This window comes from Lutra lutra, chromosome 8 (genome assembly GCF_902655055.1).
Source record: "Lutra lutra chromosome 8, mLutLut1.2, whole genome shotgun sequence".
Classification (NCBI taxonomy): domain Eukaryota; kingdom Metazoa; phylum Chordata; class Mammalia; order Carnivora; family Mustelidae; genus Lutra; species Lutra lutra.
The window spans coordinates 74,868,340-74,888,612 of record NC_062285.1 but is presented as its reverse complement, the minus strand read 5'-3'; the positions used below and the strand labels follow the sequence as shown (position 1 = coordinate 74,888,612).

The window sequence follows — 20,273 nt, the reverse complement described above, 5'->3', positions numbered from 1 at the left end:
TTAGGTGTTTTTTTCCAAGTATAGGAAAGAGTAATAGGAAAAAAACAGAGGCTTGTGAGTCCATCAGAAAGCTTTCGTTCAAATCCTTGTTCTGCCACATACTAGTTGTGTGCTCTTGGATATGCACCTCAACCACTCCGAGCCTTAGCTTACTTGCTTGTGAAGTAACACGTGACCTTAGGCAAATCACTAAGTCAATATTCCTCTGTTTCCTTATCCTTCTTATCTTACATTAGCATCTTCTGGCAGGGATGTGGTAAGGATTAAATGAGGTAATAGTGACATTAAGAGCAGAGAACAGGCATCTGCAGGCACTGCTAGACTGTGGTTGTGTTATTATTCCTGGGTTAGTGTGAGTAAAATATCTCTGTAAAGTCGTATGCTATTGATTGATGCAAAGTGGCCGTTCCACTAGTTGTGGTAGTAGTTTTCCCTTCTCTAGTTGAAATGATCCACAGATCAGTCTACTTGCTCTTTATTTCTTCTTAACTTTATTTTGAAAACCATCCCATGTCTTTTGGTCATTTCAGAACCAGCCATTAACTTTTGCTTTCAGCCACATCTCGGTTGTGATGAGAGATGTCACTACCATGAGCATTTCCTAAGATGAAATTCATTCTCCTTGACCTGACACTGAGTCATAGTTCACAATATGACCCACAACCTGCTCCAAACTTACATTCTACTGCATCACAACCAAACTCATTCTAAAAAAGACTTGTCCAGCTTCGATTCTTCTTCAAACACTTGAGACTTTTGCATTCTTCTGTTTCATTTTGTCCTCCCCAGCTAAAACTCTTTTTCCATCCTTTTTGTAATTCCAAATGCAACCCATCTTTTAAGGCCTGCTTCAACTCTCACTTCTTCTATGAAGCCTTCTTTGACTTCTCTGGGCCCATTCTAACCTCCCTGATAATCTGTGAGCTATTTTAGGATTTATTCTTTATTATACAGAAATATGGGGCCTTGCACAGAGTAGGTGCTCCAACAGAAGTTGACTGAGAGAATTCAAGGATAAATATTTGAGTATTCAACAACTTTTCCTGTACAAATATAATTTTGTGATTAATGACTTTCCATTTCAAAAAGAACCTCACCCTCAGCCATGTCTGATAGGGTGGGTGTAAGGGGGGGCGGCTATCCATGCTTACCTAGTAGAGGTGTATACCAGCTCGTATGTATGAAGGTCAGGAGTGTCCGATGTAGTCTTGCTTCTTGACCACTATATCGTTTATGGCAACACTGCTTCTGAACAGAAAATTAAATAGTATTAGCTATCTAAAGGGTATAACATATTTCATTATCTATTATCTTCATCTCCAAAGGTAGAAAGAATATCACTGGTCTAAATAACCCTGTGAGAGAAGTCAAGAAGAAAATAAATGATCCCAAGTAATAAAGCTTTCAACCTTTTGATCGAAAGCTATACCCTATGGGTAACGTATAATTCTCATTAAAAATTACAGTTCGATAATTTAACAGAATTGTACTAATTCCCAATAATCGATACTGTCATATAAGCAAAAGCCTTGAGGATAAAGGTATAGGTGATGGGTAAGCTTAGTTATACAATACTTCTTCATGATACCACAATCAAATAATTTAATGTATCACTGTATCATAGTATCTACTGGCATTTTGTGCATGTGTGTGACAAGGAAGAAGAATAGGAAGGGATACCTGAGGGGCTCAGTTGGTTAAGTGGGCTAAGTGTCCAACTCTTGATTTCAGCTCAGGTCATGGTCTCAGGGTCATGAAATCAAGCCCTGTGTTGGGCTTCGAGACTGCTTAGTACTCTCTCACTCTGTCCCCCATCACCTGCTTGTGTTCTCTCTCTCTCAAAAGAAAAAAAAGTTAAAAAAAAAAAAAGAGTAGGTATTCATTGTTTCATCTCATAATCTCCCAAAAGTGGTCTGGCTTAGAGTTCTAAGACTAGTAATACACACTGGGCTTCGCTTTCCTTTTTGACATAGTAGTGATTCACGACTGGCACTTAACTTGTTTCAAAAAGCTTAAACTTACCAGTTTTTCTTGAAATGGTTGTTGAATTCCATCTGTGCAGGACAAGGGATCACAACGAGGAAATTCCTCATCTAAACAGCTCTGTCATGAGAAAATGGTGGAGCATATTCAAAGGCAGAATGACGACAGCGTCAAGGATACAAAGCATATTAGACTTAAGAGAAAATATGATGCTACCTGAGGAGGGTGGTATTGGCCGATTCTGTCAAGGGTTTAAGGGAACAGGCTTGTAATGGTAAAGGCTTTATTGCATTTTGCCCCTTGTTCTAGGAATAAAAGTCAAAGTTTGGGGACAGGACATGCAACAGGTTTGTCACTGAAATCTTCAGGCAGAGGCCAAAGAAGGTTGTCTGGAGACAGCTCAGTGTAGTGAAAATGGTGCCTCTGAGAATCTCATAGCAATCAAATTGTGGCCTTAGTCCAAGAGGTAGAAACATACCTATCACTATTACATTATAGAAAATTGTATCGGTGTTCCTGGTAAGATTAAAGCATATTTAGATGTGGAGGTTTTTTCCACTTCAATTTACTGTAGGGGGCTTTTTAGGCACTCTGCCTGGCCTAATCTCCCACATGCATAATTTTTTTTTTCCTACTTAAACAGATGTGCCTGCATTATGCCTTGGGAACAGATACACGCAGACACCACCCTTCTTTCATCCCTTCTCCAGTCCCCGCCATCAGTGCCAACCTTACTGTTCCTTATGTTCCTCATTTATGAACAAAAAGGAGAAATTCACCAAGTAGTAAAAGTGAAAGAAATACATTGAACTCTACCATGGATATATTGAGATATCCAGACAGGAAGGAGTTAAAAGTTTAATTCAAATACAAGGGTGCCTGGGTGGCTCAGTTGGTTAAGTGTCTACCTTTGGCTCAGGTCATGATCCCAGGGTCAAACCCTGAGCCAAGCTCCTTGCTCAGCATGGAGCCTACTTATCCCTCTCCCTCTCCCACTCCCCCTGCTTGTGTGCTCTCTCTCTCAAATAAGTAAAATCTTCTTAAAAACACACACACACACAAACCAAAAAAATAAATAGGAGAAAAAAGATGCAGGAACCATCCCAGCCCATCTAACAGTACATATTCAAGAGTATCAAAAAGGATGTGCCTAAGACTAAAACACTGGCCCTTTGCTAATAGGTACAGTAAATTCTGAAACGCTTTCTCTTTGAAAGATGTTCTTAGGAGCTATTCACTAATGAGACCCCCACTCTTGTTTTGTTAAATGCTTTCACAGTGCAGAAGAGAACAAAGTCCACCAGAGCATTTTCTTCCAAGTTGGTTATTTAATTTTATGATTAAAATGATTATCTATTATAAATTGGCTTCAAAACTTTACACAAATTGGACCTCTTCCCCATAGTAAATACATATCACAAGATTTTTTTTTTTTTACCTGAAATAACAAGCCATGGAGGTGTCCTTTAATTAACTTCTTTCTCAGTGACTCAGTTGTTGCTAGAAAGAGAATTCATAACCAGCTTAATAGGATAGTTTGTAACCCCATTTTCCCTCAGTTCCTCTCATAAACTTTTAAGAGCTTTAAATTTGGGCTCTGAGGAAGGGAGAGAGAAAGCAGTGACTTCTGAGAATGACGTTCTCAACTCATGTCTGGTGGGAATGGAAGAGCAGAACAAAGGCTAGAGCAGCTAACCCATGATCCCCGCTGGGCATTCCAAATTCCCCTCCACAGATGTGAGAGATGTCCTCTAGAAGTCAGAACGATTCCACCTTAACACAGTAATACACCTCAGAGGTCATTCAGTCCAACTGCCTAGAATGTAGAAATCCTCTCTCCCAGAAGCCTCTGCATGAGCTGTGAGTGAGGGATGGCAACCCCTAGAATCAGAGCCCTGTGATTCCAGAAGCCTACGGGTAGGTCTGAGATGACAAGAACACTGTTGTCCAGTGGATTTCAGTGATAACTGGTTAGTCATGCTGGGATCAGACTCACAGGATGAGACTCAATTCAGTGTACTTTTTCATGAAATTAAAAATGTTTGTCTTTCTACTTCACTGAAATCTGCCTCCCAGTAACTTCCATTTTTTCATCTCTGGAGTAACAGAAATGAGGGGAAAAAAAAATCTTTTTAACTTTTTGAGTTACACAGGTACATATCACTTACCTGACAATCTACACTCTTTAAAATATAGACAAGAACCAGAAAATAGGCCCAAATCTTGTGCATCAAAATAGATGTTGATATTCATGGCCTTTATTCCTGTGGCAATTCCTCACACTTCCACTCGTACAGTAGGCTCTGAATTAATACATGATTCTGACAAGCTCTGACTGCCTTCTCAACCCACAGATGATTAAAAACAAAAATTACAGGAGGGTAGGAAGCTCTGCTAGATGGAGACATATTAATAGCTACCATTTAGGAAAATTAACAGCAAATACTCTGGTGTCCAAAACATACAGTTTTCTATCTCAATAGACTGAAAAATTCTGAGCCATTAAAATAATACTAATATATGTGAAAAAGTACATAATCTAACAAAATTTTTTTCTAAGAAAAAAGGCTTAAAAAGCTTCAATTATATTGAAAATTACCATGTGAAATTCTATTTTGTAAGAATTTTTTTTGTAAAAATAACTTATTTCACAACTAAGCTTCACTTGGTGTTACTAAGCCCACTAGGAGGAAAATACTTATTTAAAAATTTCTAACATATTTAAGTAATTAATTTTTAATACTTAAAACTCTAGTAAAAGAATCAGTTTTAGAAAATTCTCTTTTAACTGTATTAAATAAATCCTTCTCCCGACCTAAGCAACAGCAACTAAGCAACAGCAACCAAACCTCTCAGAAGTGACCATTATGTTTGTAAAGGTTGTGTATCTCCAAGACACTCTCTGTGGATTTCCAAATAGGCTTGTATTTCAGAAGAAATAATGAATTAGTATAAGACTATCTAAATTGCCCATCTGCTTTCCCACCAGGCAATCTTGGGTTTTAGGACTAGTCCATCTCAAAACATTTAAATCGTAAACCTTGTTTCAACAGATGTTTTGTGCAACGTGTAGCAACAATTTCCATATGTTCCATGAGGCAAAATACATTGCCTTATGAGCCTAATTTGCATTCACCTTTGCATTCTTTTTTATGTGTTTGGAGTTGGACCTGCCATGTCTCTAAGACATTTAGATTTTACATGGAAACAAATGAAACAATGGCCACTACATCCCCCGCTGTTGCCATCTGCGACATAGGATGGGACCGGGTGTCTTGGATACACTGTCTTCGAAGGAAGCGGAGATAAAACAACTGTCCAAATGACTATGCAATGAGACTGTCAGGCAAAGGCCCTACAATTAATTGGCTGTTGATAATTAAAACTTTAGTATCAGTGCAATAATAATGCTATCAATGATGGCTGACATTTATGGAACGTGAACTTTTATAACACAATGGATGTGTTATGTTCTATAAAACTATGTATTCAAAAAAAATTAAGTTTCACTGAAAATCAGAGACCAGGAGAAAATAATTCACAATACATATATCTGTCAAAGGACTTGTATCCAAAATATGTAAAGAAATTGTACAACCAAAGACAGAAGGACAAATGTCCCAATTTGAAAATGGGCAAAAGATTTAGATATTTCAGGCGAGCCTGGATGGCTCAGCTGTTAAGCATCTGCCTTCGGCTCAAGTCATGATCCCAGTGTCTTGGGATCAAGTCCCCTATCGGGCTCTCTGTTTAGCGTGGATCCTCCTACTTCCTCTCCAGCTCCCCTGTGCTTGTGTTCTCTCTCTTGCTATCTCTGTCATAAATAAATAAAATCTTAAAAAAAAAAAAAAAGACTTAACGACTTCACAAAGAAGATTTACAATAGTCAGTCGGCACAACAAATGAAAATCACAGGAAGATACCCAGAAGAGTGACAAAAATGGAAAAGACTGACACCACCAAGCACTGATGCTGTAGAGAAACCGGAACTCCCACACACTGCTGGTAGGAGTGTGAAATGTTACTGACCCTATGGAAAACTGGCAGTTTCTTAGTTACAGCTGCACTATGCCCTAAAAACTCTGCTCATAGATCTTTATCCCAGGTTAGGGAACAACATATGTCCACACAAAGACCCATACGCAGACGTTCATAACAGCTTGCTCCATAACAACCCCAAATTGCAAATAATTTAGATGTCCAATAATAGGAGAAAAGATAACCGAACTATGGAACCATTCATACAAAGAAATATGACTCTATCATGAAAAAGGCATGCCACTAATAAATACAAAATATTAAGATAAATATTATGAGGGAAAGAAGACAAAAACACAGAAGTACATATTTTATATCTCAATTCTAGAAGCTAAACTAACCCATCGGTGATAAAAATCAGATCAGAGGTAGATCCTTATAGTGGTGGAGGTGGGGGAATGGCAGTGACTGGAAAGTAACACAGGGAACTTTGTGGGGTTACAGTTCTGTGTTTCAATGTGCATTTGTAAACAATATACTTCAGGTGGTGCCTGGGTGGCTCAGTCAGTTAGGCCTCTGCCTTCAGCCCAGGTCATGATCCCAGGGTCCCAGAAAAAGCCCTGTGTCAGGATCCCTACTCAGTGGGGAGCCTGCTTCTCCCTCTCCCACTCCCCCTGCTTTTGCTTTCTCTAATAAATAAATAAAATCTTAAAAAAATACACTTAATATCTGAACATTTCATGATATGTTAATTATGCATCAATTTTTTTAAAAGAACTTGTTTTTTAAAAAATTACAAGAACAAAAAAAAAAGAGTTTATGAGATGAACTCAGGTTAGGAAGAGACCATCAAAAATGTATGTGCAACATGTAACCAGAGCACTAACAAACAAAATTATAAATTATTAGTGCCTCAGAAGAGAACTTGGATCATGGAGACATGCCTCTTAAAATGACCAAAGGCAGCTTCACAGGGTAACAGAAATGCACAATAACAAAAGCATGGAGATTCTGGTGACATTTAAATGGCACAGCGCTGGTGGGATGCTAAGGAAATGCAGATGGACGTGGAACTCAGGGAGTGGGATTGCTAAAGTGAACGCAGCGGGGAGTACCGTCTGCCACCAGCTAGAGCTCCACAAGGCTGGGTGGCTCTTCTCTGGGGGAGGACGCCCAGGTGGAGACACTCGTTTGTAATTTTAAAATAAAGCTAAAAGGCCTCCTCCTGCTTGTCAGCAGCCAAGCCGAACACTCTCTCCTTCCGTGCTGAAGGTTCTAGTTCTCCCACCAAGCCAGACCCTATTCCTAGGAAAATCGTGAATGAAATGATACAACTTCCATATTGCAATCAGGTCATTACCCATTGGCTAAAGGCAAATGAGAATGGACGCGGCAGAAACGTGCTCTAGCCAAACAGACTCTCCCGAGCACTAGCTATTGTTTCACATCTGTTATTTATAAATTAACTACTGCGCTTTCTGGAAGCAGATACTGACACTCAAAGAGGTAAAGAGATTTGCCTAACTTTATCTAGTTTCGCTTTTGTCTTAGAATCAGAACATCGGTTCCTTTAGGTTCAAATACCACGCTCTTAATCATTAGGCTATACTGCCTCCTAGATTATGTCATCCATTTCTGCCTCCTACATTTGGGAAAATTTAGGCCCCCATCCCATCAGAGTTGCTGTGCAAGAGATGATTTGGGGTTGTTCCTATCTTTGAGTGCCTCAATCACCTCAACCCCCCTTTCTTGTCTCATGTCCCTCTTGTGTACTGACTGCCTCAAGACACATGGCCATCTTCAAAGCCCTGAGGCTCTTATCTGTCCCACACCCCAACCGCTCCATGCTAAGGACAGCAAGTTAGAAGACAGCTCCCAGAGAGATCATCTAGGTGAAAGCCTTCTCTAAAGTTGATACAGATACTAGGTTCAGATAAGGAGTTATGATATACAGGAGCTGCTCAGGCTCTCCTGCCAAGGAAATATTTATAGTTTCTAAAGGTAATCAGTTGCCTCCTTGCTTATTAAATCAGGGACTCAATGAAGATTTCATGTTGGACGGGGTAAAAAGAGGATGAACTATAAAGAGGTGATAGTCTATACTAGATTAAGTGGTCGGTGTTTCATTAGATCCACTCTAATATGTTAGGTAAATACCCTAGATCTAAGAAGACTTTTGGCTTCCTTTTCAAAACAAACATCCATTTATATACCTAGGATTGCCTTTGTTAACAAGATACTTAGATATATACGTAGGTAAGGAGCAGAAGAAAGAAAATATATAGGTAACCATTCAAGAAACCCAGCAGTTCTAAGGGCACATGTCACGGAGGCTGGTGTGTTCACTTATAAGCTCATAAATCAGTCCAATCCTGGCAGCCCCTGAAAACTTAGACATTACTTTTTCAACATTAGGTTCAGGATTTCTATTCAAATGTCATGAACAACTTCCTAATTCCAGTTCATGAACCCTGTCATTGACCTGAACATTTGGACACAATCACTGAATCCCCACCCAATTTGCTAAGGAACCATTCTTAGATGCGACAAAAAGCCATTGCCTTAAACACTTAATAAATGTAGTAAGCTAACCAGAAAGTTTCAGAAGAACTAAGTTGATTTAAATATTTTTATTTTCTGACTCAGAATTCAAACGTCTGACTCAGAATTCAAACAGCATGTGGTGACAGTGGTAATGGTGGAATGTGCCAGGATGTGTTTATGTGATAACTGTCCTACCTCGCTGACATTTATTCACAGTCTATCTGGAAAATCTGCTCCGCAGAACATTTAAAAAATATGTGCCACCTAAATTTCCCTTGTTGCAAAGGTTGATTTTTAAGGGCATTGTTAGAAAAATCCTCATAAGCAAATGGTCTTCAGAACAAAATCCTGATGTGTATGCCTTCTATGGGCAGCAAAAGATACAAACAAGAAAACAAAACAAAACAAAACAAAACAAAAAAACAAACAAAAAAACCCAGGCAGGTTGTGAGCAACTCAAGACAGAAAGTAGGCATCCACTCTACTTTATCCAGCCAGGAAAAAAAAAAAAACCAAAAAACATATGCATACAACCCAGGATAGCTTTCAGTAGTATTTGGACCAATGAAGTGGGAAGACAATAGCAACTTCGTTATATCAAGAATGTATATTTTGGGATAAGTTACAAAAGTTGACTCTTCCAAGAAGGTATTGAAAGGAAATCAAAGGCGAAGTTAGGGTGGGGGGAGTAGTAGGAGGAGATAAATTCTTAGTTTTATAAACTATGGGGTATAATGTTGACTTAATCAAAGATAAATATAACTGAACCCAAAAAATTAGTCCTCTAAAAACAGTGTCTAAAGCAAACATACCATAAACCAAATCTGGAATGCCTTATTATTTGTGTCTCAACAAGAACACTTCTGATCACAAGGGAATCTTCTCCAGTGCCCTCTGAGCAATCATAAAATAATGTATAGATTATGTAATTTAAAGCCTTACACTGACAGAGTAAACTGGTACTTAAAATTATTGAATAATTACTATTACATTAGAACTAGCAAGTCATTTAAACTTTTTTTTTTTTAAAGATTTTATTTATTTGACAGAGAGAAATCACAAGTAGGCAGAGAGGCAGGCAGAGAGAGAGGAGGAAGCAGGCTCCCTGCTGAGCAGAAAGCCCGATGTGGGGCTCGAACCCAGGACCTGGGATCATGACCTGAGCCGAAGGCAGCGGCTTAACCCACTGAGCCACCCAGGCGCCCCTCATTTAAACTTTTGAACAGCATTCTCAGATAGCAGTACGAACAGTACAATAAATCCAAAACAAACCCAGGTCTGAAAATCTCCTTCTCTAGCTTAGCGTAAGCTGATAATTCACTTGTTTGTTACCCAAATTAATAATTTCGTCTAAAAAGATCATCTAGGACAGCTAGAACAAGAAGCTGGCCGAATAAAAGCAAAAAGCAAGCTTTATTTTGACCCAATTATGTTTCCAGAATAAAACTCACTACGGAGTAATCTGACATCTGTCATTTGACAATTGTCTTTTCACCTAAATCCTTAGTAAACACTTACTTTCAGGTAATACAGAAAAATGACCAATATTCCAATTTTTAAAGCAAAATATATATGTAAAGAGCAGATTAAAATTTAAAAAGGGCTTTCACATATTTAATATTTTGATACACTGAATTTGTAAGTATTTTGCCCACCCCTAAAATTACTATGTAAAAGAAAATAGAGGGGCAGGTCCTTTTCTACCATTCAATGGGTACAAGCTAGCTAATAAAATCGGGGTAGGATAGGTAAGCCATTTGCGAGTTCAAAAATCCCACGCATGTAAGATTTTTTCCTTCCTTGTTTACTTTTACAGATATTGAGAACTTTAGTTTTTAAAGAAGTAACGGTCATAGACAAATCCAGCTCATAATAAAAAAAAAAAAAAAACTGAAAGGGAAAGTTAGCCATTAAAGCAGCCTACTCGGACAGTAGGCAAGCCTTTCTGGAAGCCCACGATACTGCTTTCTGGAACCATTTTATTGTCATAGATGTGGGTATTAACACAGCAGCTGTCATCTACAAAAATGGCTGTAGTCTTTTTGCCTCACCTCCGAGTGGACTGAATTGGGACATAACACATATTTGCTACTCACTTTTCAGTTTTCTCGTCTTCTGCTCAAGTGTCTGGCAAGTGCTCACCAACTCGGTATTTATAGCCTGGAGATTCCGTTGTTCCAAAATTGCTTCCTCTAATTCATGCAGCAAAGACTTCGCTTTGTCACCGGCTGAGTGGGCTGCCGGATCTCGATCCTCAACCTGGACACATACGGTTAATACTGGATTTTAGCAGGGTGGCAGGGAAAGAAAGCAATGGAGCGTCCCCTGGTAGTATGCACACGAAACTGAAAATGTGCTTTTCTTCTCAGGGAAGTGATAAGCCTCTACTGAACTTCTGCAATTCTGTGTTTGCATGGGCTTTGTATACCGGAGCTATCTCTACAGCGGTAAAAGTCCTGATATGTCAAGTTGCCTCTTTCTGCAAAGATGCCTCTTTCCTCAGCAGGCTGTTGACACCGCCTCTTTTACAACTCCCCCTGTACTTCCTCCGCTCACTGCTGGTCGCCGGGGACTGAACTTCACAGTTCCTCTTCGGGTTTTTTTTTTTTTTTTTTTTTTTTTTTTTCTGTTCCTCCTCCATTTTTTACTTCGTGGTTTCAAGAACATCTGAGGAAACTTCCCCTTGAATATAAAGTAGTCACAGGCTACCCTACCTGCTCCGCTCTGTCCTCTGGCCATTGGCTGGTTCCTTGGACTTTCTTCCTAACAACAGCTTCCTGCTTGACAGCATCTCCTTGCACTTGTTCAAGCGCTTCTGTTTGATTCTGCCTGGAGTTTAAAAAAAAAAAAAAAAAAAAAAAGTCCAAACCACAAGCTGTCAGTGACATTTCAACTGAGAGTCACCCCTGGGAAGTTCTGACAAATTCAAACTTAAAGCACTTCCTCAGAGATCAGAGGAAAAAGTGAAAGTATTTACAAACATATACATGCTTAACAAATAGGGAACTTTAATCAAAGCAATCGTATTGATCTGTTGGCTGGTACTCTCACTTTACAGACCAGAGCATTTGGTCTCCTCTTTTACACTGGGATATTCAGTTTCCCACTGGCTACATTCATCAGAGTAATTAGCATCAGTCACCAAGTGCTTAGAAGATGGTACGGAAATGAGGTCACTGTGACAGGGTGCAGTATTTACATATCATAGCTAGCTAGCGGTTTCAGAAAAAGAAAGGAAAAGATGAGGGAAAAGAAAAAAAAAGAAAGGAAATAAGAGTTTTGGGTCATGACTGTGGCCTTTTCTCTTTAAGGGCTGTCAATCATGCTAAATTGTAAGCACAGAAAGGACTGCCCCAAGCACAGATGGAACACTAGATGTTAGTATTTCTGAAAATTTGACTGAAAACTTGACTCCCCCACCCTTTCTTCTTCACTCCAAATCTTAGTGTTGCTATATTACCTCTCTTGCAAATCCAACTCTAATCTTCCAAAATTTATTAAAATGCACTTGCTCTCAGTTAGCTGATGAGATTATTATAAATCATGCTAGGTATCAATATATCAATGACTATCTGGAAACGACTTGACCAGAATAAGGGTCGTATCTTTAGCTCAAAAGGATGATTAACTTCGGGAGCTTCAAAGCAATGAGGAAGACGTTGTCAGATTTAGGCCTTGTGCATGCCTCTCAAACATTAACACAGTCAGAATCTTTTGGTATATTGGCATAGATAGCCCTAACTATAAGACAAACCACACAAGAGACAAGGATGGTCATGCAGAATGCTTACCATCATGGTAAACTAGCAACCAAAATCCTAAACAAAAATTAAAAAACTACCTAAACAAACAGCCTACGGAGCCCTTATAGCCAGTCTCTTGTTTTAAATATGGTAAGAACATTTAACATGAGATCTACCCCCTCAATACACGTTTAAGTGTATAATATCGTTAACTCTAGACACAATGTGGTACAGAAGATCTCTAGAATTTAGTCATCTTGCATAACTGAAGCTTTATACCCTTTAAACTGCAACTCTCCATTTCCCCCTCTTCTAGTTCCTGGAAACCACCATTCTACTTTCTGCTTCTCTGAGTCTGACTATTGTAGTTACCTCATAGAAGTGGTATCATGACATATTTGTCCTTCTGTAACTGGTTAATTTCACTTAGCATAATATCCTCGATTTATCATGTTGTCACATGTGACAAAATTTCCTTTAAGGCTGAATAATATTCTATTGTGCGCGCGTGCGCGCGCACACACACACACACACACACACACACACACACACAATTATATTTTCTCTATTCATTTACCATTGATAAACATTTAGGCTGTGTCTACATCTTGGCTATTGTGAATAATGCTCTAATAAACATGGATGTGTAAATGTCTCTTCAAAATTTTGCTGTGAATTCTTTTGCACATATATCCAGAAGTGGGATTGCTGGATCATATAACAGTTCCATTTTTAATTTTTGAGGAAATTCCATACTGTTTGCCATAGCAGTTGCACTGTATTAAATTCCTACCAACAGAGTACAGAATTTTAATTATTTCTCTACATCTCTGCCAACATTCGGTATCTTTTGGTGGTTATTTTTTGTCCTTTGGTTTTTAATAATAGCTTTCCCTAACAGGTGTGATTCGTTCATCATTGTGAATGACTCACTGTGGGTTTTATTTGCATTTCCTTGATGATGAATGATGTTGAGCATCTTTTCATATACTTGTTGGTCAACTCTATGTCTTCTTTGGAAAAATGTCTATTCAAGTCCTTTGCTATTTTTAAATTGGGTTTTTGTTACTAAGTTGTTATAGTTTTTCCATGTATTTTTTTTTAAGATTTTTTATTTATTTATTTGACAGAGAGAGAGCACAAGCAGGCAGAGAGGCAGGCAGAGAGAGAGGAGGAAGCAGGCTCCCTGCTGAGCAGAGAGCCCGATGCGGGGCTCGATCCCAGGACCCCGAGATCATGACCTGAGCCGAAGGCAGCGGCTTAACCCACTGAGCCACCCAGGCGCCCCTTATTGGATATATGGTTTGCAAATATTTTCTTTCATTCCATAATATATCTTTTCTCTATTAATTGCTTTGCTGTTCAGAAACGTTTAAGTCTGATGTAGACCCACTTATTTAACTTTTCTTTTGTTGTTTGTGCTTTTGATATCATAGGCAAGCCCAACGTCATAAAGATCTTCCCCCGAGTTTTCCTCTAGGAGTTTTACAGTTTTAGGTCTTATATTTAAGTCTTTAATCCATTTTGAGTTGATTTTTGTATATGGTATATAGCAAGGGTTCAACTTCATTCTTTTGCACATGACTATCCAACTTTCCCAACATCGTTTGTTGAAAAGACTATCCTTTCTCCATTGTGTATTCTTGGCACCCTTATTTACAGATCAGCTGGCCATTTATGCATGGGTTTATTTCTGGTCACTATATTCTGTTCCACTGTCCTTAGGCCACTACCATACTGTTTAATCTACTATAGCTCTGTAATACATTTTGAAATAAAAAAGTATACTACCTCCAGCTTTGTGTTTCTTTCTCAAGATTGTTCTGGCTATTCAGGATCCTTTGCAGTTCCATGTGAATATTAGAATTTTTTTTTCTATTACTTTAAAAAATGCCAATAGGGGGGGCGCCTGGGTGGCTCAGTGGGTTAAAGCCTCTGCCTTCGGCTCAGGTCATGATCCCAGGGTCCTGGGATCGAGACCCACATCGGGCTCTCTGCTCGGCAAAGCCTGCTTCCCCTCTCTCTCTCTGCCTGCCTCTCTGCCTACATGTGATCTCTGTTTGTCAAATAAATAAATAAATCTTTAAAAAAAAAAAATGCCAGGGGTGCCTGAGTGGCTCAGTGGGTTAAGGCCACTGCCTTCGGCTCAGGTCATGATCTCAGGGTCCTCTGCTCAGCAGGGAGCCTGCTTCCCCCTCTCTCTGCCTGACTCTCTGCCCATTTGTGATCTCTCTCTCTCTCTCTCCATCAAATAAATAAAATCTTAAAAAAAAAATGCCAGCAGGGTTTTGATCAATATTGCACTGAATCTGTAGATGACTTTGGGTATCATGGACATTTTTAACAATATTAAGTCTTCTAATCTAGGAACACAGGATATCTTCACTAATTTGTATCTTCTTTAATTTCTTTCAGAAATGTTTTACAGTTTTTAATGCACAAGTCTTCACCTCCTTGATTAAGTTCATTCCTATTTTATTGTTATTGATGGTATTTTAAATGAGGTTGTCTTTCCAATTTCCTTTTTGGATAGTCCATTGTTAGTGTACAAAAATGCCTCTGATTTTTGTATGTTAATTTTGTATGTTGCAATTTTGCTGATTTTCTTTATTGGTTCTAACAACTTTTTGTGGAGTCTTTAGAGTTTTCTATATATAAGATCAAGTCATCTGCAAATACAGATGATTTTACTTCTTCCTTTCCAATGTGGATGTGTTTTATTTCCTTTTCATGCTTAATTGCTCTGGCTAGGATTTCTTTGTTGCTGAGAAGTGGTGAGAGTGGGCATGCTTGCCTTGGTTCTGATTTAAGAGAAAACACATTCAGTCTTTCATCATTAGGTATGATGGTAGGTTTGATGTTTTTCATATAGGGCCTTTATTATGATGAGGCAATTTCTATTTCTAGTATTTTGAATATTTTTATCATGAAAAAGTGTTAAATCTTGTCACTTGCTTTTCTTCCTCAATTCAGATGATCAGGTGATATTTATCTTTCATTCTGTTAATGCGGTTTATCACAATTTGTGTAGGCTGAACCATCCTTCCTGGCAGGGATAAATCTCACATGGTATGATCTTTTCAATACATGATTAAAGTTGGTTGCTAGTATTTTGTTGAGAATTTTTGCCCCTATACTCATCAGGGATATTGACTTGTAGTTTTCTTTGCTTGTAGTGTCTTTGGTTTTAGTGTCAGGATAGTATGGACCTCATAAAATGAATTGGGAAGTGGTCCCACCTTTATAGTTTTTTGACAGATTCAAAAGTCTTCAATAATCTCTTACCATTAATCTTCCCTAGATCTTTGGCAAAATTCATCAGTGAAACCATCCAGTCCTGATCTTTTCTTTGTTGGGTTTTTGAATACTGCTTCAATCTCTTTACTATTTTTTGTTCTATTTGGATTTTCTTTTTCTCACTGGTTCAGTCTTGGTAGGTTGTATATTCCTAAATTTTATCCATTTCTTCAAGGTTATCCAATTGTTGGTATATGACTGCTCATAGTGGTCTTTTATTACCCCCCCCAACCCCTTCACTGTAGCTTCAGTTGTAATTTTTCTTCTTTTGTTTCTGGTCTTATTTGAATCTACTTTTTTTCCTAGTCTAGCTACATGTTTGTCAATTATGTCTTAAAAAAAAAAAAAAATCAGGCTTTCAGGAAAGATGGCAGAAGAAGAGGATCCTAGGCTCACCTTGTCCCACAGGTACATCTAGATAACACACACATCACTGTAAATAACTTAGAAAATTACCCAAAGCCTACCAGAACAGACTCTACACAGTTAAATATAAAAGAAGAGGCCATATTGAAGAGGGTAGCAAGGGTGGAGACATGGTCAGGGACCAAACTGACTCACAGGACTGTCTAAAGGAAGGATGCCATTGGCACAGAGAGGGGAGAGAAGCATACCCCACCCCAGGCACCCCAGGCATGTCGGAGCCACACTGAGGATATGAATCCCTATTGGGCTTTGAAATCCAGAGGGGCCTAATTTCACAAGTTCTTATAATCAGTGGAGTGTAACACCTTGAACTTTAAAAAACCAGGTAGCTCAGCTCTGGGAGAGGTGGAGGACAATAGGAAACCGAGTCCCCACACTTAAAGAGGCAGCACAACAAACAATCCCACTGAGATACAGCATAGAAACACCGTTTGAAAAAAAAACCTGGGGTATACGGGAAGGAGATGTATTTACTAATCTCAGAGCAGGTGCTGGAGGGGTAGGGATCTTTGTAAGATTCTACAAGAACAAAAGAGTTGGTGGGCACCATTTTCCTCTTCAAACCCCTCCCTACCCCCCACCCCAGCCCAATCTAGATACACAGACACCTGCAGGAACCAGCACAGAGCAAACACCCTCTGCCTAGTTTAAAAATAGTGCACCCCAACCTGCATTCTCCTGCAGATGCTCCCCCTCTATCCCAGGCTAGGCAGTACACCCCATCCCTCCATTCTCCCACAGGCCTATCCCCCCAAAATATCCTTTGCAGGAGTCCATTCAAAGTAGTGCCACTAGCCTGACAGTGTGCAAGCAGGACTGACAGGGGCCAACACTGCTCCAAACTGACTTCTTCCCTGGAAAGAGGGAAAGATAACCACACACACTAGCCTGACTGTGACCCTAGCAGTGGATTGGGGGTAGGTATCTTTCTGACTGCAGTCCTTGCTCACCAATGAAAGCTTCTTATGGGACAATACAGGAAGAATACCCTGAAGTTTGGTGCTACTCCAGCTTTGGCAAAAGCCTGGTCTGACACAAATCAAGCCCAGGGTGGCCTGAGACCGGCCCATTAACAACACAGGAATCAAACTGTGCCCACAACAGACAAGGAGAGCCACTGCAGATGACTGGACTGAAGGCAAATGTGGCTCAGCCGTAATAGCAGTGTATACACAACACACATACGAGACACCCCTGAAAGACCAGGTTCTGGTGAACAGGGGCATGGCACAAAAGAGGTCCACAGGACCTCTTCTTCATAAGGCCACTAATTTCAAGAATAAGAGACATAGCTGACTTTCCTAAAACAGAAATAGACACAGAGAGTTAGACAAAATGAGGAAATCACAGCAAGACAGCTAAACAAAACAGAGATAAATAATATACCTGTTAGTAAATTTAAAGTAATGGTAATAAAGATATTCAAGGGACTGGAGAAAAGGCTGGAGGATCTCAGCGAGACCCTCAACAAAGAGATAGAAAACATAAAAAAGAACAAATCAGAGATGTAGAACTCAATAACTGAAATTTAAAATATAGTAGAGAAAGAACGGATCAGTGACCTGGAGGACAAAGTAGTGGAAAGCAATCTAGCTGAACAAGAGAAAGAAAAATAAATAATAATAAATTAAAATAGATTAAGGGAAAACAATGACATGATCAAGCATAACAACATTCATATTATAGGGATCCCAGAAGAAAAAAAGATCCCTGGGATCCCTGGGATCCCTATAATATGAAGAAAAAAAGATATATATATATATATATATATTTTATACATAAAATATATATATATTTCTTAAGTGCTGAAAGAAAAAACCTGCAACCAAGAATGTTCTACCCTTCAAGGCTATCACTCAGAATAGAAGGAGAGATAAAGAGTATCCCAGGGGAGAAAAAAAGTTAAAGGAATTTATCACCACTCAACCATTTAAAGGAATTTATCACCACTAAACCAGCTTGAGAAGAAATGTTAAAGGGGATTCTTTGAGTGGAAAAGAATGACCACAAGCAGGAATAAGAAAAATAGGATGCACTAAAATTATGTATATCTGTAAAAATCAGTCAAGGATTTACACACTCAGGTGTAAAGTATGACATCATGTGCATAAATTCTGGGGGGAAAGGAGTAAAAATTTAATGTTTTTAGAATGGGTTCAAACTTAAGCAATCATCGAATTACTTTAGACTGCTATATGCAAAAGACTATATAGATAAACCTAATGGGAACCACAAATCAAAACCTGGTAATAGATATGCAAAAAAATAAAGAGAAAGGAATTCAAGCATATCACTAAAGAAAGTCAGCAAACTATGATAAAAGAGAACAAAAGAAAGGAACAAAACACTACAAAAACTACCATAAAACAAGTAACAATATGGCAATAAATATATGACTATCAACCAATTACTTTGAATGTAAATGGACTAAAGGCTCCAATAAAAAGATATAGGGAGACAGTATGGGTAGAAAATAAGACCCATCTATATGCTGCCTATAGGGGACTCATTTCAGACCTAAAGACACATGCAGACTGAAAGTGAATGGAGGGAAAAGCATTCATCATGCAAATCAAAGTAAAAGAAAACCAGAGGAGCAATACTTAGATCAGACAAAATGGATTTTTTTTTAATTTATTTGAGAGAGAGAGAGCAAGAACGGGGGAAGGGCGAGGGTGAGGGAGAAGCAGACTCCCCACTGAGCAGGAAGCCTGACTCAGGGCTTCATCCTACCACCCCTGGAATCATGACCTGAACTGAAGACAGTCACTTAACCAACTGAGCCACCTAGACCCCAGACAAAATGGACTTTAAAACAAAGACTGTAACAAGAGACAAAGACATTATGTAATCATAAAACAATTCGACAAGAAGATATATCAATTGTAGATATATATATGTACCCATCTTGGGAGCACCCAAATACATAAAGCAGCTATTAACAGATATAAAATAAATAACTGAAAGCAACACAATAGTAAGAGACTTTAATATTCCACTGACATGGAAGGATAGATCATCCAAACAGAAAAATCAATAAGGAAAAATGGCTTTGAGTGACACATTGGACCAGATGGCTTTAACAGATATATTCAGAACATTTCATCCTAAAACAGTGGAATACACATTCAAGTGCACATAGAACATTCTCCAAATAGGTCACATATTAGGCCACAAAACAAGCCTCAATAAATTAAAAAAAATAGGACCTCAAGTTATACCATGCATTTTTCCAGCCATAGCATTATGAAACTAGAAATCAACAATATGGGAAGAACACAAATACACAAAAGTTAAATAACATGATACTAAACAATGAGTAGGTCAACAAAGAAATCAAAGAGGAAATAAAAATTATATGGAAACAAATGACAATGGAAATTAATGGTCAAAATCCTTGGGATGCAGCAAAAGCTGATCTAAGAGTAAAGTGTACAGAATACAGACCTACCTTAAGAAGCAAGAAAAATCACAAACGACTTTGTCATACACTTAAAGGAGCTAGAAAAAGAAGAGCAAATCCAAAAACCAGTAGAAGAAAGCAATACTACAGATTACAGCAAAAATAAATGAAATGGGAAAAACAATAGAACAGATCAATGAAACCAGGAGCTGGTTCGGATCAACAAAATCGATAGGGCTTTAGCCAGACTCATCAAAAAGAGAGAAAAAGAGAGAAAGAGAGAGAAAGAGGACTCAAACACACAAAATGAGAAATGAAAGAGGAGAAATAACAACATAGAAATATAAAGGATTTTAAGAGAATATTATGAAAAATTATATGCCAACAAATTGGACAAACTAAAAGAAATGGATAAATTCCTGGAAATATAAAACCCCCAAAAATGAATCAGAAAGAAATAGAAAATTTGAACATACCAGTTACCAGCAATGTAATTGCATCTATAATCATAATCATAATAAAACTCCCAACAACCAAAAGTCCAGGATCATATGGCTTCATAAGTGAATTTTACTGAACATTTAAAGAGGAGTTCTTACTAGGTATTTATTTATCCAAAGTATACAAAAATGCTGATTTGAAGGGGCACATGAACCCCAACATTTATAGCAGCATTATCAACAATAGCCAAATTATGGAAAGAGGCCAAATGTCCATCAGCTGATGGATAAAGAAGATGTGGTATATATATGCAATGGAATATTACTCATCATCAAAAAGAATAAAACCTTGCCATGTGCAACAACGTGGATAAAACTAGAATGTATTCTGCTAAGTGAAATAAGTCAGAGAAAGACAAATATATGATTTTACTGATATGTGGAATCTAACAAAACCGA

General features: G+C 38.4%; 1 protein-coding gene across 4 annotated transcripts in view; it reads right to left on the bottom strand.

Moving 5' to 3' along the window:
• LOC125106237 (inositol 1,4,5-triphosphate receptor associated 2-like) overlaps positions 1–20,273 on the bottom strand; it is an 88,854-nt gene that overhangs the window by 38,089 nt on the left and 30,492 nt on the right. For 3 of the 4 annotated variants that reach the window (XM_047739988.1, XM_047739989.1, XM_047739991.1), the window contains exons 13-17: positions 11,220–11,334; positions 10,602–10,764; positions 3,422–3,483; positions 2,023–2,103; positions 1,152–1,248 (exon numbers count right to left, since the gene is read on the bottom strand). In XM_047739988.1, the coding sequence (XP_047595944.1) occupies positions 1,152–1,248; positions 2,023–2,103; positions 3,422–3,483; positions 10,602–10,764; positions 11,220–11,334 (518 nt within the window). Of the gene's footprint in view, positions 1–1,151; positions 1,249–2,022; positions 2,104–3,421; positions 3,484–10,601; positions 10,765–11,219; positions 11,335–20,273 lie in introns of those variants that run through there. The other variant, XM_047739990.1, reaches the window with a different exon arrangement.